Source organism: Pituophis catenifer, unplaced genomic scaffold, assembly GCF_029215685.1.
Source record: "Pituophis catenifer annectens isolate HBS135680 unplaced genomic scaffold, rPitCat1.0.hap2 SCAF_2, whole genome shotgun sequence".
In the NCBI taxonomy this organism is placed as follows: Eukaryota; Metazoa; Chordata; class Lepidosauria; order Squamata; family Colubridae; genus Pituophis; species Pituophis catenifer.
The window spans coordinates 104,363,449-104,387,272 of record NW_027256882.1 but is presented as its reverse complement, the minus strand read 5'-3'; the positions used below and the strand labels follow the sequence as shown (position 1 = coordinate 104,387,272).

Sequence of the window (23,824 nt, the reverse complement as noted above, 5' to 3'; positions counted from 1 at the left end):
CAGATCTAGGCACTATGCCTGTATTATATGCCATTGCTTTGTAAACTGCACTAGAACTTTCTAGATGAAATTCAAGATGCTAGTTATTATCTTTAAAGCCCTGGATAGCATAGGACCAGGTTATTTATGAAACACCTCTCTGTAAGGGTATCTGTCTGTTCCACCAGATAGGATAGAGTGGTCATGCTCCTGGACACTTCCATTAAATGTAGTCATCTGATGGGACTAGGAAATGAACCTTCTCTGTAGCTGTTTCTGTCCTATGAAACACCCTCCTCCAATGTTTCTGGCTTTCTGGAAAGCCTTGGAAAATTGGCTTTTCTCTCTAAGGACTGACTGGATTAGTGTGTGGTTAGACCAATGGTGAAATCCATTTTTTTTTTAATTTCCGTTCTGTAGGCATGGCTTGGTGGGCGTGGTGTGGTTTGGTGGGCATGGCTTGGTGGGCGTGGCAGGGGAAGGTTACTCCAAAATCTCCATTCCTACCCTAGTCCAGGGGAAGGATACTGCAAAATCCCCATTCCCTCCCCACTCCTGGGGCAAGGATATTGCAAAATCTCCATTCCCACCCACTCTGGGGCCAGCCAGAGGTGGTATTTGTCAGTTCTCCGAACTGCTCAAATTTTCCACTATCGGTTCTCCAGAACCTGTCAGAACCTGCTGGATTTCACCCCTGGGTTAGAGCCTAGTAAATATGAATGCTCAGTGGTGGAGGAATTTGTTTTGGACTGCTGGGAATTGTTTTTATGTTTTATTGTGTCCTTGTTTGCTGCTCAGTTTTATTGTATATTAGGTGGGCGGCTGTGTAAATCTTTTTAAATCGATACATGCATGCATGCATACAAATAAATAAATGCTAATGTAGGAAAATAGTTACAACTTTTTTTGCATAGTGCTTAATGGTAAGTCTTGTTCTTATGCATTTAATCTCTTCCTCCCTCTCTCCCTCAGTGTAAGATGTAGTACATAATAACCCTTCCATATGATTCAAGTACATTTTCAATGTAGAAAGCCAGAATTGAATTCAAGTCAGTGAAGTTACCTATGTTAATTAGCTTGAATTGATGGATGATACAGATAGAAATTCAGTCCTGTTATAAAAATTAAATAACATTTGACAATGTACATGATAGTTTTACCTTATAAAGTATATTATTTAAATTTAACATGAAACTTTCGTTCCACTAGAACAATTACTGGAATTTATGCATCAGCTTCCAGCATTTGCAAACATGACTATGTCAGTAAGAAGAGAACTTTGTTCTGTCATGATATTTGAAGTGGTAGAGCAAGCAGGAGCCATCATCCTTGAAGATGGGCAAGAAGTAAGTAGGGCATGTTGCCATGGAAATGTTACTGTATTATACATGAGTTTCTCTATTGAACAAATAGGATGACCATTTGAATAATGTTTACTGAAACATATAATTCTTTGGCATAATTATATATATAATGAGAAGTTCTCAATGTTAGTATTCCCTAATGGGTCAGATTAGGTAGAGATAGTTTTTTTTGGCTGACAAGCATATTAAAATATCCATGAGGATAGCTAAGCTATATACTCTTGCTATTGTTTTGTGGTGAATATTTAGATTCCACAGCTCTCAAATACTCTTGTACCACTGAACAAGTTGGTACAACTTGTATTTGTATTAACATGTATTTGGATAATGTTATTATATTTTTTAATTTTATGTACTTTATATTTTATGTATATTTACTCTGGAAATATTATATTCATATTTACAAACCTTATATTTAGTTTCTCAAATCCTTCTGCTATATATTTTCTACCTAGCCACAATATGCCCATTATCCATTTGCAATTATCAGCGGGGTTAGGTGTCATATAAGAACAGGCTGTTTACTATAAGATAAGATTTTGTAGAGTGTGGTAATCGACAGAAATTCTTAAGTCTCTATTGATTTCTGATTGTTTTTGTGTAATAAAGGCAATGATCATTAACATAACTCTGATTTAATCTATTTATTGTTTCATGAATTGTCATGTTACTGTTGCAGTGTAAACTGGACTTGTATCAAATCTCATGTTTACCTGTTGAGTGAGAATTTTTGATTCATAGCAAGATAACTGAGATTGCATTATGTTTTTTTTTTTAAACTTTAGCTTGATTCTTGGTATGTTATTCTAAATGGCACTGTGGAAATTAGCTATCCTGATGGGAAAACAGAAAGCCTTTGTATGGGAAATAGTTTTGGAATTACCCCATCTCTGGAAAAGCAACACATGAACGGTGTGGTTAGGACCAAAGTAGATGATTGCCAGGTAAGATAGATGATATAAGAGTAAAATATTTTACCTTTGTGAAGCTTGTTATAAACCGTCATAATATATTATCCTTTAAAATAATCAAGAGTTTATCCACTGTGGCAGGCCTAATACCAGTCAAATTTCTGTTGCTTTCTTGCCCATTCCCAATTTTCTGTGACTAGAAGTCCATTGACCTGATGCTGGATGCAGCACTTATTAGACAACCCATAACCCACTGCAAATACAACTTTTGTAAAGATAGTTGGAATTTCAATTCCACAGGAGTCATGGGTCCAGAATTTGAAAACATTTTTTTAAGTTAGCCCATTTGATTTAGAAAATTGTTCTGGTATATGTTCATTTTGGCTAATTGAAGATTAAAAACAAAAAGACAGGAGAGTTTATAGTATAAATCAGAGGTGGGCAACTATGGCCCTTTTATGACTTGCGGACTTCAATTCCCAGAATTCCTGAGCTAACATGGCTGGCTCAGGAATTCTGGGAGTTGAAGTCCACAAGTCATAAAAGAGCCATAGTTGCCCACCCCTGGTATAAATAGATTCTAGAAACAGATTACAACTTTCATTTATAATGTTTTTACTCATAACACTACTTTTTCAAATCACAACTATTTATTATTTAATCTTTGGTTAATTGACAGCTGTCTTCCACTGAAACGTGAATAGGACCATTTTCTTTTTAAAAATCCAGTTCTCAATCAGATCTGTTCTATGGAATGTATTATTTGTGATTGAACTTAACACATAGTTATCTTTAAGAAACAAGCTGGAAATGACCTGATTTTTATTCATTGTATTAAAAGAATTTTTGGCAATATATTTTTACATAATATTGCTGTTTTTTAAAATGTCCTTCTTGTTTTGGAACAGTTTGTATGTATAGCCCAGCAGGACTACTGGCGTATATTAAACCATGTTGAAAAAAATACACATAAAGTGGAGGAAGAAGGAGAAATTGTTATGGTGAAGGAGCATAGAGAATTAGACCGCAGTGGAACCAGAAAAGGACACATTGTCATTAAGGTAATCAAAAAATGATATCTTACTAAAGATTCATTAATCTCCAGCTTTTATGAATATCATAAGATTGGTCTTCAGGATAAATCTTGTTTCTTATCATAAAGGATTATTAAATAACTCAAAGAACTATATTACTGGATTTTATTTATTTATGTAAACTATTTAAAGGCTGCCAAACATTTAATATCTCTGAGTTTACAATTAAAAAAAGAAAAATAATACAGAGAAAGAAAAAGATATGTAAGTGGCCTAAGACAGACATTTAAACAACAACAACAAAAATCACAATACAGGGGCTCCATCCATCCACCTGTATGAATAGTCAGTCTTTAATAATTTCCTGAATATCATTAGAGTGGGAGCTATCCAAATTTCTTGGAGGATATTATTCTAGAGGCAGGTACACAATAGAGAAGGCACATTTCTTGAGTTCCCCCACACAACACTGCTTGATCAATGGAACCCCTGATCCATTGTGCCCCAATCTCACCAGTTTGCAGGAGATATGGTAGGTGGTTTATCAGATAAAACATCTGGCCCTATGCCATGAACGGCTTTATAGGAGATAACCAGTACCTTGAATTGTATGCATAACCTTACAGTTAACCAGTGCACCTTTATGGAGCAGTGTGGTCACACAGGCATACTGAGGTATGCCCACCATTACCTGTACTCCTGTATTCTGGACCAGCTTGAATTTCCTAGAAGTTTTCAAGAGCAGTCCCACAGAAAGTGCATTACAATGGTCCATTCATGAGGTGACTATGGTGACTATTTGAAGGGTCTCCATTCTAGGAAAGAGTGCAACTAGTGCACTAGATGTACATGTGCAAAAGCCCTTTGGCCATTGCTGTAATTTGAGATGCAAATCCAGGATGATCCCCAGATCATACAGCAGTCTTGAATGGGGAAATGTAATCCCATCCAAGAGCAAAGATGGAAAATTCTCATATGTAAGGGGATTTAAATATCCACAGCCATATAGTCTTGTCAGGATCGAGTCTTAATCTATTTGCTTCAAGAGTCACACAGTCTCCAGACATTGGGACAGGACTTCAGTAGCATCACCTGCTTGGTCCAGAATCAAGATCTAAAGTAAGTCAATGGCTATAAACCAATGGGTGATTTACTTCTTTATTTAAAACATTTATATAGCCACCTAATTTCTAACTTTGGATCACCGACAGTTTCATGTAAAAGAGAGGCAAAAGCATTGAGATGTATTGTACTCCATAAGTGAGAGTCTCTGGCCTCAGTCACTTCCCCTCTATCAACAGTGATTTAGAATGGCTGCCAAAGAGACACCCCTGCAAAATGGTGTCCCTCAATCTCAAACTCCACAGGCAGTCCAAAAGGATACCATAGTTGATTCTATCAAAAGCAGCTGAAACATGATCAGTAGACTAATGGTAATATCTTCAAAACCAGATCACATTGCAATTGCCCCGAGACTAAAAGCAAATGCAATGTGTGACCCCCCCCCCCCCCCCAAGTAATGCATTCAGCCTTCTGTTGTTTGGGACAGTCCGTGATTACCATAGAGGCCATAAATTCCTGACATCACTATAACTCAACATGACAGGGTAATAAATTGAAGTCTCCAAGGACAAGCAATTTTGGAGTTCCCTACACCAGCCTGACAAAGGGATTCTTTAATTCATAGATATACAGTATAAAAGGAATTTAGTATTTGAATGTGTAGAAATGGTATGAATTATAATGCTAAATAAATGTCTAGAAAATTTGTACAATTAAATGTTTATTTATAGTATTTATTAGTAAATAAATAAATGAATAAAATGAGTTATTATAGCTTATTATATTGACCTGGTCTTTGGCTAAGATTCTAATATCTTGCTGATGTTAAATAAGACATCCCTGTTGTTACCTGGGCACCTGACAAATAACAGCGAGTATATTTCTTTTCCCAAAAGGAAGATAATATAGGTTTTCTGTTCTGATCTCTCCAAACTCTCAATTTAGATATATCTAACTTTCTTCTTACAGTGAGTGCTGAGTTAAGAAAGTGCTACATCTTGCTTCTCATGCCCAGCTGTTAAAAAATAATTGTAGCTAGGTTAGAAATGCATTAATGATGCATCAGAAATTGGAATGGTAGTTACCACATTTAAGTGCATGGGTGAAAAAATAATGGCAGAGTTTATCATGAAATAATAACAAGGGATAGCAAATATTTATAAGGAATGATTTTAATATGAAAAATTTGGAGGATAAGTGGGCAAATGTTTTAGCATAAAAGTTTATGAATGACATTTAGGAATCATATTTATTTGTACTATCTCTTATTGTATCATGGTTGATAATACTACAAAATTAAGTTGTCAGGATATTCACTGCAATCTCTTTGTTTTAAGGCTACACCTGAACGCCTCATTATGCATTTAATAGAAGAGCACTCTATTGTGGATCCAACTTACATTGAAGACTTTTTATTAACATTCAGAACATTTTTGTCAAGCCCTCTGGAAGTTGGAGACAAACTTTTAGAGTGGTTTCAGGTTGACAGTCTCAGGGACAAGGTTGGTTCCTAAATTAGACATTACTAACTTGGTTTTTCTAATTATCATATGTTTGAAATAAATGTTACTTCTACTGATGAAAACTAGTTTGAATTTTTTGCTGCACCTTATTGGAGGTGTTTGATCTTCTCTGAAGTATATTGAGAGATTTAACAGGAACAAATTCTATGCAATTATTCATGCTATGCTATCAAAAAGTAGCATCCCAAATTAAGTTTATTCTGACTGTTCTTAATTTAAATAAACATGCTTCAATCTAATTAGCTTTTGCCAAAGGAGGGTTGGAGTTGTTTTAAAAAATATAAATATTAAAAAAAAAAACAAGCAATGAATAATAAAGAGTGGTAGGATTTCCTTCTGATCTTTGTAATATGCTATGCCATTCCTGGGCAGAAAAAAAGTAGTTCATGCGCCCTCATTTACTTCAGATGGACACTCTATATGTATAAAAAGTATTTTAAAAATTTACTAGTTGGTGTACTTGAGAAATTGTAAAGATATAAATAATGTTGATTTTTGTATACAAAGTTACTGCAGTTCAAAATCTGGAGTAACATTTTATGTGACTGGGTGTTTCTTGCTATTGATTGATAAAGTAACTGGGAAATGGTCGGTATAGAAGTAATTGGGCTGTAATGTATAGCTAAATTGAAGAATGTATTCCTGTTTTCTTAGCCTTTGAACTCATTATCAGCATAATAGCATTTGGAAGCTTTGGGTATTTAAAATGTCTGAAAGCTGCAAGAAAACATCCATAAACCTACGTTATTTTCAATTTGAAATAATATTTATTTAAAATTATTATATTTAATTCATGTGATTTGATCTTTTCTCTGAGTGTCATAAATTATAATTTTTAAATTATGTGAGGGCTGCTCTCAAATCCTTTTGAGACTACATGGATCCTTGTGTCTCTAGGGGTTACTGTGTGGTATTGTACTAATGATACTTCTCCTTTTTTAAATTTGTAATTTAAAAATTTGATAAACTCATAAAATGAAATGATAAACAGTTTAAGCGTTGTTTTATCTAGAAATAGCAGTAGAATTGTATTGAAATGTCAACTTATATTTGTTCTTAGGTTACTCGAGTTGTACTGCTATGGGTGAATAACCATTTTAATGATTTTGAAGGAGATCCAGCCATGACAAGATTTTTAGAAGAATTTGAAAAACATTTGGAAAATGCGGTAGGACCCAATATAAACTATTATATACTATACATTTTATATTTATATCTTCTAAGACCTCTTTAAAAATTAAAAAAAAAACTGTTCAAAACATTTTTAGAAGGGTGTCCAACAAGTTAATCATATTTCTGTTTTGAATGTCATTCAGGAAAGTATATATATTTAAGCCCAAACTGTTGGACTTTTCTTTTATATCACAGTTTTGGCAAATAACCCAGAATCAAGGTCATCGGGAGGATAGTCCTGTGCAATCTGAATATTACTCTGAGCAATTTGACTGTTCTTCATTGTGGTCTCTGACTCACATTGTGGTATTTTATGCCTATACAAAGCTGCATTCCTTTTTTTTTTTTTTTTTAAAGCTGACAGGTTTTTGGTGGGAATCTTGTGGTCCATGGGTACCACAGGATGGCTGGACAGGACTCTACTCTTCTGAATGTTTCTTCAATTGGTCATTTGCTCATTTGTTAACTTTGGGTGTTAAAAGATCTCTCCAGTCTTTCAATCTGTATAGAGCTGCTTAATTCCAAAGATACTGGCCTTTGTTCTTGATATTCCAAGGGGGGTGGGAGTCTTTACCCATCATTTTTCTAAACTATTATGAGCCAACTAAGCAGCAGTTATATCTTGAAATCAGTCCACAAGAATGGTGGGGCTGGAATTATGCAAGGCAGCTACCTGGGCTCAGTCTTCAATTTGTATTCAACACTATTTATGGACCTCCAATCCCAAAGAGATGCAGACTTTGGAACAGCTGTTTTTAATTCATGTAATAAGGTAGATACTTATCCATAAATGTGGATGACAAAGACCAGTGAAAACTGGTTCCTAACTGAAGTAGTTTAAGTTGGCACTCCCTCCCCCGCCTACTTGGTGTCAAAATTCCTTCTAAGGATTCCATTGTGTCACTCTTAGAAATTGGCAGGAATAGTCAGAGTTGTGCCTAATCATGATTGATATCAATGGTGCACAGGATTCCTGTCAAAAATCTAGAACACAGGTGTCAAACTCTCGGCATCACGTTGCTGTCATGTGATGTTTCGTGAAGTTTTTCCCATTTGCAGAGCTGGGGTGGGTGTGGCTTGTGTGTGATGCATGAAACTGCAAATTTAAAACTCCTATTTGTTAATTCACAAATTTCCCATCAGAGAAATTCAATGACAGTTGAGTATTCATGGTTATATAAGTTCCTCCTTAATAATTAGGATTTCATGTTGTTTAGATGCAGAACATTCATATTTGCTTGTCTGACCATTTACAGAAAATGAAAGGACATCTCAGGTTATTAAACATTGCGTGTGCCGCAAAAGCAAAGTGGAGACAAGTCACCTTGCAAAAGCCTTCTAGAGATTCACCACTTTTCTTCAGTCTTCTTGGAGGAAGTGAAAAAGGTTTTGGTATTTTTGTAGAGTCAGTGGAATCAGGAAGCAAAGCAGCAGAAGCTGGGCTTAAACGTGGTGATCAGGTGAGCTTAAATTTTAACAGTTATATTTTTTATCTATTTTTGTTAAGTGACACACAGATAGGCATACACATTCAGCTGAATATACTGACCAAAAAATTTTCTATTGGTTTCAGATGTCCCTGCAACCCCCCTCCCCCAAAATACATTATTATCCTTCCAATTATAACTAGAAAACTTTGTTAAAATGTGGCTTTCATTTCTTAGTGAAGCCAAACTATTAGATCTCTTTCTTATGTACTGAGAAAAAAAATAAAGAACTGAATCTGATGATGTTTAAGATGAATAAAATGTGATTTTGTAATCAAATTTCAAATTCAGTCTGATCCAATACTAAAGTTATCAAGTACTAAAGTATTTGAGAAGCATGGTGTCTTACAGGCCTAACTTGTTTGTGTTATTCCATAGGTAATGGAAGTAAATGGGCAAAACTTTGAGAACATTACATTTTCAAAAGCTACTGAAATCTTGAGAAACAATACTCATCTTTCCATCACTGTAAAAACAAATATTTTTGGTGAGTATCTTGCAGAGATGTTGACCAAGATCCTAAGTGCAGTTAATTTTTTAAAAAATAATTCTTTCTTGGAAGAAAGGGACTGGATTTTTAAATGATAAAATAAATGTGGGGAACTTTCTAATCCAATATAACAAGTAAATATCATAGCAGTTAAGACTGCAAGCTGTAAACAGCCTAATTCTCCATTGAGAGTGGAGACAGCAGCCAGCGTGGGTAGTGCCCATCCAATCAGCTTGAAGGACTGAGCCTGCCAATTATTCTTAGTCCCGCCCTTGTTGCCGGGCAGCCCAGTTTTTGGCTCAGTCCTTCAGCGCTGGCTGGTGTGTGGGACTGCTCTCTGGCTAAAATTCTCCCTTTTATCCCTTTCGTGCTGTTTTTTTCTGAATTTTTTGACTTGGACTGTTTGACTGTGATCTGGCTTTCGATTTGGACATTGGTTGATTATTCCTGCTGACTTGGACTGGTTTGGCATCGAGTTTGTGAGTTACCCAACCCTTCCTTTTACTTCGATCTGCCCTGACTTGTTCAGGGGTGTGGGGATTCCCTGCCCTCGTTCCTCACAAGGAGGGTTTAGGATTGTTGATCTTCGAGGGACATTCTACCGTTGCGCTCTTCTCGCCCTCTGCATTTGACCACTTTCGCTTCTATTTACTGTCGGCGGTTGCGGCGGGCGCTTTATAGCGGCGCCGGCCATTTTGGACTGCAAGTTTTTCCCGCCGTTTGAGAGAGCGCGAGTCTTTGCAGCCGGCGATTCCTCATTAACAATTCTTGCCGGCTGAGGCCTTTTCGCCCCGGAACGCCTCCCTTACAACCGCTTGCCACAGGCTGATTATATTTAGATGAGAAGCGTGGCGGGCTGAGTGGCTATTCTGTGGAGCCTTGTGCCCCCTCCTCTGCGCGGCTGTGCCGGTTGCTGCTGTTCCAAAATTGACCCGCAGGCTCTCTCCTTATTAAGCGACGTTGTTGCCTGAGTAGCTGAGGAGCTTCGCGCCCCCTCCTTCTGCGTGGCAGTGGCCCGGATCCGTGGGCGTTTTAAAATTGTGCCCTGTGGAGCTTCGCGCCCCCCCTTACTCTATTACAGCAATTGTGGGCCTCTACGCTTCCATCGTTAATTGTTAGTGGAGCTTCGCGCCCCCACCCCCCCCTCTTTGCCTTAATTGCTTGCTACGGCCACAGGACTGTGGTCTTAATTACCTGATTGATTAGCTGATTGATTGCCCGCCTTCACCAACGTTTCAAATTTGCTTCGGGCCTTCCCCACCACACCTTACAATTTGTGGAGTTCTTACGCTCCCAATTTCATCTGTCTGGCATTTGATTGATTAAAATTAATTGATAATTTATTCAACGCTGCCTCCTGCGGAGTTCCTCTCGCTCCCTTCTATTTACTCACAATCTAATTACTGAGGCACAGTCTGGTGCGTGGGGTTTTTACATTCAGTCTTATTGTCTGTCATGCCTAAGGCCCTTTCTAAGTCTAAGCACGGCCGGAAGGCCAGTGCAGGCGAAATTGGCCAATCAGACTCCACGTCTGTTACCCAGCAATCTGCCATGGAAGATTCCAGGTCTCATTCCAAAACTTCTCAACGCTCACGTTCTCACCACAAGTCTTCCTCAGGTGGCTTGTCATCTTCTTCTTCTAAAGCAGAAAAACGTAGAGACAAAGTTTTGACCAGACTATGTGACAAGGCATCCGCTCAGTTGCCTCCTCCCTCTCCTCAACAACCTGCTCCTTCTAATCCACCTCCAGTCACTGTCCCATTCACCTACTCCTGACCAACTGTCTCTGCAAGATTGCCCAGTGACTATTTCCGAAGAAAATTTGTGGGGTTCTGGATCAGTTTCTCAGCAACCGGTTCCCGATCCAGCAACATCACAGGCGGCTCATTCCTCTGAATCTGTGCCTGCCCGTTCTTTGGATCCGTTCGTTCCTCCAGATCAGCTACAGCAGATGATTGAGGCGGCGGTTCAAAGATCCTTGGCCGCCCGTTCGGGCCTTTCCAGTCGACATGGATCGGTTAGAGAGCCTTCCCCCTTTTCAGCGGACCACAGTGACGAAGGCTGCTCACATTCAGTTCGCTCCGCTTCTCCTACTTCTTCTCACTACAGTCATCCTTCAGCCTTGATTGACGACGGAGATCCTGATTCTGACCTGTCGGAGGATGAGAACCTTCCCCCAGATCAGCCGACCTTCACGGGTCTCTTTCCTCAAGCCTTATTCAAATCTTTGCTCTTCAAGGCTGTTAATACGGCCCGTTTATCCTCTCCAAATGCGGATCCGGTACCCCCTTCGTCTTCCTCTGGATCTTTGGACCCGATGTTCGCGGAACCAGCTAGGCCTATAACATCCGTTCCTACTCCTCCTCTCTTTTTGGACGTTGTGAAACGTCAGTGGGAATCTCCAGCATCTGCTCCCCTACCTTCGGCTAATGACAAAAGAAACTTTCAAGTATCCTCGGATCTGGAGGCCCTTCTCCAAATTCCTTCGGTGGATGCCCCAGTTGCAGCTCTTCTTCCTAACTCCAATGTTCCGGGCGAGCCGGATGAAGGTCTCCATCCTGATGAACGCAGATCTGATCAAGTCCTTCAAAAGGCCTTTCAAAGCTCCTCCTGGGCGATTAAAGCTACCACTACAGCATCCTTCTTTAATCGAACAACGTTGCTTTGGTTGCGTCAGTTACAAGAAAAGCTAGCTCCCGGAGATACTCGTATCAAGCAAGACCTGAATAAAATCGTAGCTGCCGTTCAATTTTCAGCCGACTCAACTCTGAATGCTGCTAGGTTCTCCGCAAAATCTTTGGCTTCGGCAGTCACGGCTCGTCGTTTGTTATATCTCCGTCATTGGCAGGCAGATGCTAGACATAAGTGGCGATTGGCTTCGGTTCCCTTTAAGGGTACGAAGCTTTTCGGGGACGCCTTAGATCCTTTCCTCACAGAAACCAGGGACAAAAAGAAGGTCTTAGCTGCTGTTTTCCGGAGAGGAGCACCCCGTTTCTCACCTTACCCTTCTCGTTCTTACTCCAGAGGTGCGGATGGGGGGTCCTCCTCTTCTTCTCCTTTTCCCACATTTAGAAGAGATGGGTCTTTCAGCAGGCAGCGGGGTTCTTCCGATAGGTCTTTCAGAGGGCGTCCCTTTAACTTTAAGCGGCCCTTTCGAGGGGGAGGAGGTCGTTTCGTCCGTCGCTGATTGCCCTTTGGATCCTCCCATTGGCGGTAGATTGGGTCTCTTTGCTACTGTCTGGGAAGAATCCACCTCGGACAAGTGGGTCCACGCCACCTTAAGATCCGGCTTGGCCATTGAATTTGTTGCCCCCCCCCTCACACCTTTGTCCGCTGTCCGATTTCTCGTAATCCACTCAAGAAGTCCCTTATGGATTCATCGGTTCAGCATCTCCTGTCCATCAGGGCTATCCAACCTGTGCCTCCCGGTCAAGAGGGTTCGGGATTCTATTCAAGGGTGTTTCTAGTCCCTAAGTCATCGGGGGGGTGGCGTCCCATTCTGGACCTCAAACGTTTAAACAGATACGTTGTGTACCGAAAATTTAAAATGCAATCATTAAAATCAATTCTGGACGGTGTTCGGAGGGGCGATCTCCTCTCCTCCATTGACCTAACCGAGGCCTACCTTCATATCCCTATCCTCCCTTCCCATAGACGGTTTTTAAGGTTTTGTTATGACGGGGCTCACTACCAATATAGGGCTCTCCCATTTGGCCTTTCTTCGGCCCCCCGCACCTTTACGAAAGTGTTGGCTTCCTTGGCGGCTCAACTCCGTATCCGTTCAGTTCGTCTCCTGTGTTACTTAGATGATATTCTTTTGTTGTCCCCTTCTGTACAGCAAGCTGTTTTAGATATTCGTCTGACGGTTGAGACACTGGCGGCTCACGGGTTTTCTGTTAATTTGGAAAAGAGCCATCTCTCTCCCTCCACTAGATTAGTGCATTTGGGCGCCCTGATTGACTCTGTTCAGGGCAAAGTTTTTCTTTCTCCCGACAGACAAGCTAGTCTAAGGCAGTTGGTTTCCCGGGTTGAGGGGAGTCGGGTGGTTTCCCCCTATGTTTTGTCTCAACTCTTAGGTAAGATGATATCTGCGATAGCTATTGTTCCCTGGGCTCAACTGCACGCCAGGGAACTCCAATGGTTTCTCTTACCCTTGCAGAAGGCCGGCAGAGGCACTTCATCGAAGCCGATCCCTCTCCCTCCTGCGGTACGAAGATCCCTTCGGTGGTGGCGCTCCCCCGCTCTCTCAGCAGGTTGCTTCTTCCTCGAGCCCGCGAGGGTGGTGGTGACGACAGATGCCAGTCTCCTGGGCTGGGGAGCCCATTGCCAAGGTCAACTGGCTCAAGGGACATGGAGTCCCTCGGAAGCTCGACATCCCATCAATTGGCTGGAACTGAAGGCTGTCTTCTTGGCTCTAAAGTCGTTCCGCAGTCTGGTCTCCGGAGCTCATGTCCTCGTCCTTACGGACAATGTCGCCGCAAAGGCTCATTTGAACAAACGGGGGGGCACCAGATCGAAATCTCTTCTAACCCTGGCAGTCGCGTTGGGTATCTGGTCAGAGCGTCACCTGTGCTCCCTTCGGGCGGAACACATCTCCGGGGTTCAGAATGTTCAAGCAGACTGGTTGAGTCGCCGTCAGATAGACAATGCGGAATGGCGTCTCCTTCCGCTCCTCTTCCGGGAGCTGTCTCTCCGCTTCGGCCATCCTGTGATCGACCTGTTCGCGACTCACGAGAACTCCCAACTTCCGCTGTTCTTCTCGCGATACCCTCATCCTCGAGCAGCCGGCGTCGACGCTCTTCGAACTCCATGGCCGTCGGGCCTTCTGTACGCATTTCCCCCGACGGCCCTCCTTCCCAGGGTCATACGCAAGATTCTATCCGAGCGAGCGGAAGTGATCCTTGTGGCTCCTCATTGGCCTCGGAGACCCTGGTTTGCGGACCTCGTGTCCCTATCGGTGACCCCATCATGGCGCATTCCTCTCTCGGACAATATTCTCTCGCAGGGCGCCCTGAAGCACCCAGATCCGGCCTGGCTCAATCTAACCGCTTGGAGGTTGAGCGGTGCACTTTGAGGGAAGTTCAAATTCCAGCAGATGTTGTGCATACCTTACTATCCTCCCGACGGCCTTCTACGGAACGCATTTACTCTGCCACCTGGCAGAGTTTCTACAGCTGGTGTAGTCGGGTTGGTGTCTCGCCTTTACAACCATCTATTATACATATTCTGATGTTTTTGCAAAACGGTCTCTCCCAGGGTCTCTCCCCCAACACTCTCCGCCGACACATTGCAGCTTTATCTTCAGTACTTACCTGCGGCTCCTTGCCGTCTCTGGCTCACCACCCTTTGGTCCGGCGTTTTCTCCGGGGAGCAAAGAACTTATGCCCTCCTGTTCTGCATCGCTACCCGACCTGGGATCTCCCTCTGGTCTTACAGTCTCTTACGAGTCCTCCGTACGAGCCACTTCGGACTACCAGTCTCAGACTTCTCACCTGCAAGGTTGCCTTCCTAGTGGCCATCACTTCAGCTCGCCGCATATCCGAGCTCGCCGCTTTGTCCACTCGTTCGGACCTTTGTGTTTTCCACGCAGACCGAGTGGTACTCCGTTTGGACCCAACATTCGTGCCGAAGGTCAACTCTGTTTTTCATCGTGCACAGGAGCTGGTTCTGCCAAATTTCTGCCCCCGGCCTTCTCATCCTCGGGAACGACGTTGGCACTCCCTTGATGTCCGGCGGGCCCTGCGAATTTATCTAAAGAGGACAGCCCCTTTCCGTCGTTCGGAGTCGCTTTTTGTCTCTTTCTTACCTACATCTCAAGGCAGTAAGGTCTCGTCTTCAACCATCAGTCGTTGGATTCGCCAGACGATTGCCACAGCCTATGATGTTAGATCCCTTCCGCGCCCGTCAGGTTTGACAGCTCACTCCACCCGCAGCGCAGCTACGACGGCGGCTTGGGCAACGCAGGCTTCCTTGCTTGAAATTTGTAGGGCGGCCACGTGGACTTCTCCTAGTCCTTTCATCCGGCACTACAAGCTTGACCAGTTTGCGTCGGCCGAAGCCTCGTTTGGCCGCCGGGTTCTGCAAAGGGTTGTTGCCGGAGAGGACAATGCGGTCCAGCGTGATCCCCCCCTGACATCGGGACAGTGAACTTGGGTATGTCCCACGCTGGCTGCTGTCTCCACTCTCAATGGAGAAGGAGCGTTGGTCCTACCTGATACGTTCCTTCTCGTTGAGTGGAGACAGCAGCCAGACCCTCCCCTTTTTTTCCTCGAGCTGGACCCGGCTTGTTTTTTCTGTTCTTTCTGTCCTTTGGTTCCCTTTCTTGTCCCACACACCGAGTCTGTCTTCCAGTCTTCGCCAAAAGCTGGGCTGCCCGGCAACAAGGGCGGGACTAAGAATAATTGGCAGGCTCAGTCCTTCAAGCTGATTGGATGGGCACTACCCACGCTGGCTGCTGTCTCCACTCAACGAGAAGGAACGTATCAGGTAGGACCAACGCTCCTTCACAGCCCTGCTGTGATAAGGACCACACTTTTTTAAAAGCTGGACTGGCATACAGTAATTTGAGCATGATTAACTTTCAGAGTTACTTCCAGGTATTTTCAGTTGAGCTCAGAGATACCTTTTCCTTTATGTACTCCATCAGAGATGTGCAGTGTATACACTTCCCATCTCCATCATCTTCATCATTGTCTAGAGCAGGGGGTGTCAAACTCAATTTCATTGAGGGCCGCATCAGGGTTGTGTTTGACCTCAGGGGGTTGGAGTGGGCGTGGCCAGGGTGGGCTTGTGTATGTTTTCTTTTATGTACACTGAGAGCGTATCCACCAAGACAAATTCCTTGTGTGTCCAATCAAACTTGGCCAATAAAGAATTCTGTTCTGTTCTGTTCTGTTCTGTTCTGTTCTGTTCCGTTCCGTTCCGTTCCGTTCCGTTCCGTTCCGTCCCGTCCTGCTGTCCCTGCCCAGCCCAACCCATCAATGTCACTCATGTCGAGGGTGTCTGTGGTGGCCCAAGCATTCTGCCAGCAAAAATGGGCTGGCAAGCTGTTTTCAGCTGCAACGGCCTCCTGCAACACTCTGCCAGCAAAAACGGAGCTTGGGATGGCCCTCCTGAGCTCCATTTTCTCTGGCAGAGAGTTCCAGGAAACCATCACAGCCAAAAACGGAGCTTGCTAATCGGTTTTCACTGGCAGAGGCACCAGGGTGGCTCCACAGGCCAGATCTAAACACCCTGTGGGTTGGATCCGGCCCCTGAGCCTTGAGTTCGACACCCCTGATCTAAAACAGCGGTCTCCAACCTTTCTGGCTTGGTGAACTGGCAGAGATGACAGCAATGGCAGCAGGAGGGTGGAAAAAGGGATTGTTTCATGCATGTGCACACCACTTTCACAAATGCCACTTTGCCCACCATTTCTGGGCCTGGTTCCAAACTGGTTGTGGCCTGGCAGAGAGCTGCGAACTGGGGTTGGGGACCCCTAGCCTAGAGCACTTTTATGATGGGCCGAACTAAAACATTGTGGGAAGGAATTTAAGGTATGAGGTTTAAGACACCTATTTCACTTCTTCAGCCTCCCTCTTCAAAATTATGAATTATCTCGTGGTTGTGTATGTTATGAAGTTACCATTATTAAAATAACATCTTGATTTTTTTGATCCATCTAATCTAGTTTAATATAATATCATTAGCCATAACTCCTGGGACAGGCGGCTGCTTAATTATTTAAAAATAAATGGGTGGTCATCTGCTGAAAAAGTTGAATAAAACTGTCACCATGCTGCACATCATTAAATTGGTACTAATGTACAGCAAAATTTCTATAGAGAGAGTTTGATTAAGTTTTACTACTGTTCTCTTTGACTTACTGTGAATTTTAAATACCTTTGATACTAAATACAGTTTTAAATAAGCACTGTGTTCTAATAAAGGAATATATTTTCTACATTTTTACAGTATTCAAAGAACTACTTAGTAGGATAGGACAGGAGAAGAATGGAGTTCCACATATTCCCAAAATAGCAGAAAAGAAAAATAATCGTTACTCCATCCCAGATATTCCTGGAGATGTGGAACAAATGTTTCCACGTGAGAAAGCAAACAAGAAAATGAAAGCGAATACTGTGTCTGGAGGAAGAAACAGAATCAAGAAAATTTTAGACAAGACACGATTCAGTATCTTGCCTCCAAAACTATTCAGGTATGATAAAACATTACACTTTTTTTTTTAAAGGGAACTGAAAATGTTTTGAGGTATGTTAAAATGAGCACTACTGGTGATCCAACTTTGTACAATCTTTTATCCAGTCAACTCTTTTATTTAGTTCTTGAGATTTTTAAATGAAATCCCTGTTTATCAAATTCTTCAGCTGTAGTACTAATAAAAATTAGAATTTTTACACTAAAGAACCCATTTTCACTATTCCAAGCAGGATAGTATCAATACATATGCAAGAACATAATGTCTAGATTTAGAAACTGAATTAAAAGTTATCTTTATTAGGATCTTATTAGCATTCAGGGGAAGGTTTCAATTCAGTGTTGTAGAAAAGGAATTTGCACTCTTTCAGGTTAGAGGTAATGATGGTATTCGGGATAAATTTTCTGTTGCTAAGCACCATGGTCATAAAGCACAAGGTCTCATGACTGTGCCACTTAGCAACAGCAGCTCTGGCAGTCCATGGTTAAGCAAGAAATGTGGGTCATTAATGAGGAACTCAAATGATCCAGCTTCCTGGCAGCTTCTCCATTGACTTATAGCGAAGGTCACAAACTGTGGCCACATGCCCATGGGGCACTGTAGCAGTTGAAAATCTGGACCAAATGCTGAAGGCGCACATCACAGTTATATGGGGTTCTGCTCTGGCTAGAACTTCAAGGACTCATAATTACCCTTGTTCAGTGCCATTGGAAACATAAATGGTTGCTGAATTAGTAGTTGTTAAACAAGGACCACCTATATCATAGTCTTGTTTTTTTTTACCAATTCTAAGAAGGCCAAGTAGAATAAATGTTACTACTTAATCCAGAGTTCCATAAATAATCTATTTCTTCATTTATATCAACAATATGAGTGTTTCTATACAAGGAATATTTCTATCTGTGTCTCTAATTTCAGACTTTTATACTTCTAAGTACCTTTGGAGTTCCTCCATCACTTATGTTTTTATTAAAACAATTTCTTTTCTGGGTCATCTATATTGACAGCTTTCTAATACTCTCTTACAGTGATGGCAGTGTAAGCCAGTCACAAGATGACAGCATTGTGGGAACAAGACAGTGCAGACACAGTTTGGCAATTATGCCTATTCCTGGCACTCTTTCATCTAGCAGTCCTGATCTCCTGCAACCCACAACTAGCATGTTGGATTTTTCAAATCCTTCAGGTGAAATAAGTCTCTTTTTATTGTGATATGTGTCTAAAGTTCATCTTCTATTGGGGAAAAAAAGTGTTAGTTGTTAATGGTTGTTTGTAAATCAGTATTATGAGTAGTAATATGAGTTCATTAATGGTATATTTTGCCCAGATTATAACCCACCTAAAACTAATGGACTCTGGGCAGTGCAATCAAGTCAGTTGTAAAATAGAAGAATGAAAGTAAAAGTATAACATAAAGTAATATTAAAAGCCATTAATAAACTCATCATAGATATCCTTATCCTTTAAGATATCCTTAAAGTCAGCTACTCTAGTTGTAAGGGACAAACTCACAGTAGAGCAAAATTGCTTTAACTTAAAATATTATCAGGATTGGGTGCGCTTAGAGAGGGATATTTGATAACATAAGGGGCATGTTAAGAATGCCTTAATGCAGAGGGATGCTGCAACAAGCCCTCCTCTCGATCGTAGGATTGAATGGGTGTAATTCTGGCATGGTATTTTTTGACATGTCCTGGAAATGCTCCATTAAAGGCTTCCCAGGTAAATATCAACAGTTTGGAAACTGGGTACAGAAGCCAAAGAACCTAGAATTCACACACTAATTTGGGGGCTAGTGTGATTCAATCAATAATAACTACCACAGTTGATGTTATTATGTTGCTCAGACAGTGATGGCTGTCAACTCTGATCCAGTGGGCTTGGCCAGGATGTCACTGTGTAAATGGATGACATTAATATATTGACAATATCTCATCTCAAGCTACCCTCCCAGCAGTTTCATATATATGTTCAGTGTATTTGCTATAATCTTTTGATCCATCCTTATACGTATATCTGGATAAACCGTAGCTATACAGTATCAATTTTCTAGCATGTTTAGATAAATACCAATACTCTGTAGTTAAGTAAGAACAAGAATAAAATGCACCTATATTTAAACAGAATTTGTTTAAATGTATGCATTTATAGGAAAAGTGAATCATACTTACACGATTACTAATATCTTTAATTTACAGATAGTACTAAAAGCCAGATACCATAGGCCAGATACAATACAATGTGTTTATTAATACTTTTTTTCAGAGAAAAATGTACTGTACTTAGGAATGTTAAAAAGGTTATGCATTGGAAAAATAAAATGTTTAAAAGAAAATGGCAACTAAATTAAACAGGTAATGTAATTTACATAATAAATTGGCTGTGGGACCTGACTTTTGGTACACTCTATAATATAATTTGTAGAATCTGGAGAATATGAAATACTAAGAATTAGGTGTCTGCTAATTCCCTAAGAGACAAAATTATGTAAAATGTTTTCTTAAAAGAAAGTGCATTATCACAAAATGCCTAAACTGGAAAGGAAGAACCTATGGCCTTTTAGATAGTGCTGATTTACTGTGTCTTATCATGCAGTTTGGAAGTTCTGTTTCACTAATATCAGAAAGCTACAGGTTCTCTGCTCATGCCATACAGCAGTCTTAAAGTGTGGTCCTAGGACCCCAGGGGATTCCCCAAAATGTCAGCATTCCAGAAACCCCCCCCCCCACTCCAAGTAAAGACGCGGAAGTTAGCATGAGCTCCCTGACAGTGGGGGTAACCGGGTTATTTGGACTGTCATTGAATCTTGCTCTGGCAAGATTCTGCCAGAGTCTGTGAAATCAAAATTATTTGCCAGCCTATGTTGAAAATAAATAAAATTCTAAAATCCTATCAAATAATTGTGAGAAATGGTAGTAATTTGAATTTTTAATGGAGTAAATATCCAAGATAATCCATTGGGGAGGGGAAGTTCTTTCGAGGTCCTCCATAATGGTTAAAAGTAGGAAGGAGAGTCTTAAGAGAAAAAAGTTAAGAAACAAGGATTACAGTATTGAGGAGGGGGGCGCTTTTCTTGAAACAGACAAACCAATATAATTTATAATTATTTGTTTAATACCAGCCACATGAATTAGATAATTACTGCTCTAGAGGGTATTCAGTAATTTGCAAGCTTGTGATTTCCTATCTAAACTCATTCCCAAGTGTAGGTCAGTTTTTTTAAAAATCTCATATCTGTTTTCATATTAATTCCTGGCAAGTTTATGAGAGAGAGCTCCATAAAAAAGCCTTTGACCTGCTTGTGTTTCTGCATATTGTTTACATTTTTATCTTTAAATACCATTTCAACACCATTTGTGTGCATAAGAGAACCAATCTGGTACATTGATTTAGGCAACAGGTTAGACACTGAGAGACTGGGAGTTGTAGTCCAGCTTTAAGCATAAAGCCAGTTGGGTGACTTTTGGCCAATCACTCTCTCTCAGCCCTTGTAGGGAGGCAATGGCAAACCATTTCCAAAATCTTTCCAAGAAAACAGCAGAGTTGCCAGGAGTCAACACTGACTCAAAGGCAGACACAAGCACTTTATGTTTGACTTGTACAAAACATTTAGATTTTTATTACAGGAAATCATGTAAATGTTTTTATTTGTGGCATAACATCTAGATTCTGACTTTCCCCCCTTTTTCATTCTGCAGCAGTTGGCTTTTACTGTAAGTATTCTAACATCCTAATGGTTTTATTTTTTAAAAAATGTGAATGTTTTAATAGTAGCATTGATTGATTGATTGATTTTTTATTTATTAAAATTGTTTGTCGCCCACCTCATCTCAAGGCTTCATTGATCACACTATTTCAGATAGTAGATTTCAGTGTTGCTCCATGTATTTTTTTAAAGCTACCATGTCAAGAAAACAAACATTTAGACAAGCCTTCTAAATGTTTTTCTCAAAGGTCTGAGGTTCAACAGTTTTTCTGCATGTAGTGAAATTGTTTTTATATGAATAGAGATTATGAATATGGTCCTCTCTTTTAAATGTGTAACTGAAATACAGTGAGAAAGTTTTCATCCTTTTGTTTTCTTTGCATATTTGAATCAGATTTTAAGATGGAAGTGTGCTTGGCACAGTTGTGTATCATTCTGTAAAGGTTATTTTATAAATTTAGTCTTTTGCAGACAGTTTGTATATTCATGTCTGTTCAGAGTAGAAATATTAGAAGAAAATGTCAGTCCATTTAAATTATATGCCCTTGTCCTCTCTCTGTTTGCTTTTCCAAACCAGAAGGTATATCATGTAGCAAAGCTGTTTAACAAAGAATGAATTATCCATAAGGAAAAAGCAATCAATACGTTATACTTGAAGTTTAGTAAGCTTTATTGATTTATGAGACACTTATTTCTTCTCATAATCCACATCAGGTTAACAATTATAGTTCTTTCCTTGGTAACACTATAAAGCAAAGTATCAGATAAACAATAACCTAGTTGATAGCCATTAGAAGGAGTAAAACTTCCAAAATAGTTACAGGCTTTTAAAAAGCCTTTTAAAAGGGATTCATACCTCAGAGAAATGACGTACAGAGCCAGGTGTGCTTTCTTTATCCAATAACAAAATAATAAATACGTGTTTATGGAAAGTATTTTATTGCAAGTCAGTTTTCTATAAAGGCTAAAAAAGAAATATGTATAATTAAAAATAGAAATAATGCATCATCCATGGAAATAAGTTAACGTGTTAACTCTTCTATTTTAATCTCAGACATTCCTGACCAGGTTATAAGAGTCTTCAAAGCTGATCAACAGAGTTGTTACATTATCATCAGCAAAGACACCACAGCAAAAGAAGTTGTAAGCCACGCAGTACATGAATTCAATTTGACAGGAACCCCAGAGACCTATTCTCTGTGTGAAGTTTCTGTGAGCACTGAAGGAGTCATCAAACAGAGAAGGCTTCCTGACCAGTTCTCAAAGTTAGCAGACCGAATTCAGCTCAATGGGAGGTAAATATTTCATTTTGCAATTTGATACTAAAAAGAGGCAGCATTTCTTACCATAACCAGATTTTATTGCCTTTGATTTGATACATAGTTGCCAGATTATATTAAATAAACCAAAGTAAAAATGAAGTGTTACATCAACAGATATTTTATAATTAAAATAAAGATAGCTCACAACATGAAGTATAAAAATCACAACAACAACAACAACAACAACATAACAGCTGAGAAATACTATATCAGAGATAAAAATATTGACTTAATCTAGCTCTAACCTTGATTGTACACTAATGCACTCCAAAAAGGAACATGGTTTCTGGGAAAATGAAAAATCTGCTTTAGAAGTAACTCCCAAAGAATAAATGTAGCCATGGCAAAATAGTGTAGACATTTAATGATGTTTTTGTGGAAGGTCAATCGTACTTTATATGAGTAATTTATATAGAAGCCTTGTGATTGGTAATGAAGAGTAATGGGCAAAAATACCAAATCTCTCCATTTGTATTAATGAACTTTTCTCCTATCCTTTCCTTCATTCTACAAATCAGTATCTAACCACAGTAATTTTAAAAGGATATTGAGGGCAACAGGGTGAAAAGGGAATGTTTTGTCTTTGCTAAAGGCTGCTTCTTCAGTGTTATTTAGCTTATTACATTGGACTATAATTCTGCAAAATTATTAACTCCATTAAATCATATATGCTTCTCACTGTATTTTTAGGTATTATTTGAAAAATAATATGGAAACAGAGACTCTGTGTTCAGATGAAGATGCTCAAGAATTGCTAAGAGAGAGCCAGATCTCACTTTTACAGCTGAGTACTATTGAAGTGGCTACTCAGCTTTCAATGAGAGACTTTGAATTGTTTCGAAACATTGAGCCTACCGAGTATATTGATGAATTATATAAGTTGTATTCTAAAACAGGAAATACTAACTTGAAACAATTTGAGGATGTTATTAATCAAGAAACGTTTTGGGTTGCTACTGAAATTCTATCTGAAACAAATCAGCTGAAAAGGATGAAGATTGTAAAACATTTCATAAAAATCGCTCTTCATTGCAGAGAATGCAAGAATTTCAACTCTATGTTTGCTGTTATTAGGTTGGTTATTTTCTTTTAAAAAAAAATAAAAGAGGAGCAAGAAACTGCAAATGGAATATACGTAGATTTGAAGATCATAGACTTTATCCAACAAACTGAAAAGTTATTTGCAGACTTAAGATGAGCATGATACCTAAATATTTATTTATTATTAGTGATATTAGTGAAATTTTAGATTTAGCTTTTTTAAAAATTTAGTTGTGGATACTTAGATGTATGGAGTAGAAATCCATTTGCAGGCCTATAAAAGTTTTTGTTTGATTTTTACTTCTCAAACAGTAATAGCCCCAGGAGGTTGGCTGATCTTGAAAGTTAATGCCTGCCCACAGCTCCTGTTGGCCTGATTGTGCTCTGTGGTCTGCAGCCCCTCAAACTCTGCCCCTATTCCTTAGCGTCCACCTATGCATCCTGTTCTCTCCTCAATCCTCCTTGCATAGGATTCCCTTCTTCTTGTTTAATGACTTGTGTGCTCCTGCGGTATGACAGCAACTGGGAATGTTGG

At 40.1% G+C, this 23,824-nt stretch overlaps 1 protein-coding gene across 1 annotated transcript in view; it reads left to right on the top strand.

Moving 5' to 3' along the window:
* RAPGEF6 (Rap guanine nucleotide exchange factor 6) overlaps nucleotides 1–23,824 on the top strand; it is a 164,313-nt gene that overhangs the window by 113,306 nt on the left and 27,183 nt on the right. The window contains exons 9-19 of the mRNA XM_070937314.1: nucleotides 1,189–1,325; nucleotides 2,129–2,287; nucleotides 3,163–3,315; nucleotides 5,688–5,852; nucleotides 6,934–7,041; nucleotides 8,303–8,506; nucleotides 8,912–9,020; nucleotides 16,977–17,220; nucleotides 18,249–18,406; nucleotides 21,981–22,221; nucleotides 22,939–23,322. Coding sequence (XP_070793415.1) covers nucleotides 1,189–1,325; nucleotides 2,129–2,287; nucleotides 3,163–3,315; nucleotides 5,688–5,852; nucleotides 6,934–7,041; nucleotides 8,303–8,506; nucleotides 8,912–9,020; nucleotides 16,977–17,220; nucleotides 18,249–18,406; nucleotides 21,981–22,221; nucleotides 22,939–23,322 — 2,062 coding nt within the window. The remainder of the gene's footprint in view (nucleotides 1–1,188; nucleotides 1,326–2,128; nucleotides 2,288–3,162; nucleotides 3,316–5,687; nucleotides 5,853–6,933; nucleotides 7,042–8,302; nucleotides 8,507–8,911; nucleotides 9,021–16,976; nucleotides 17,221–18,248; nucleotides 18,407–21,980; nucleotides 22,222–22,938; nucleotides 23,323–23,824) is intronic.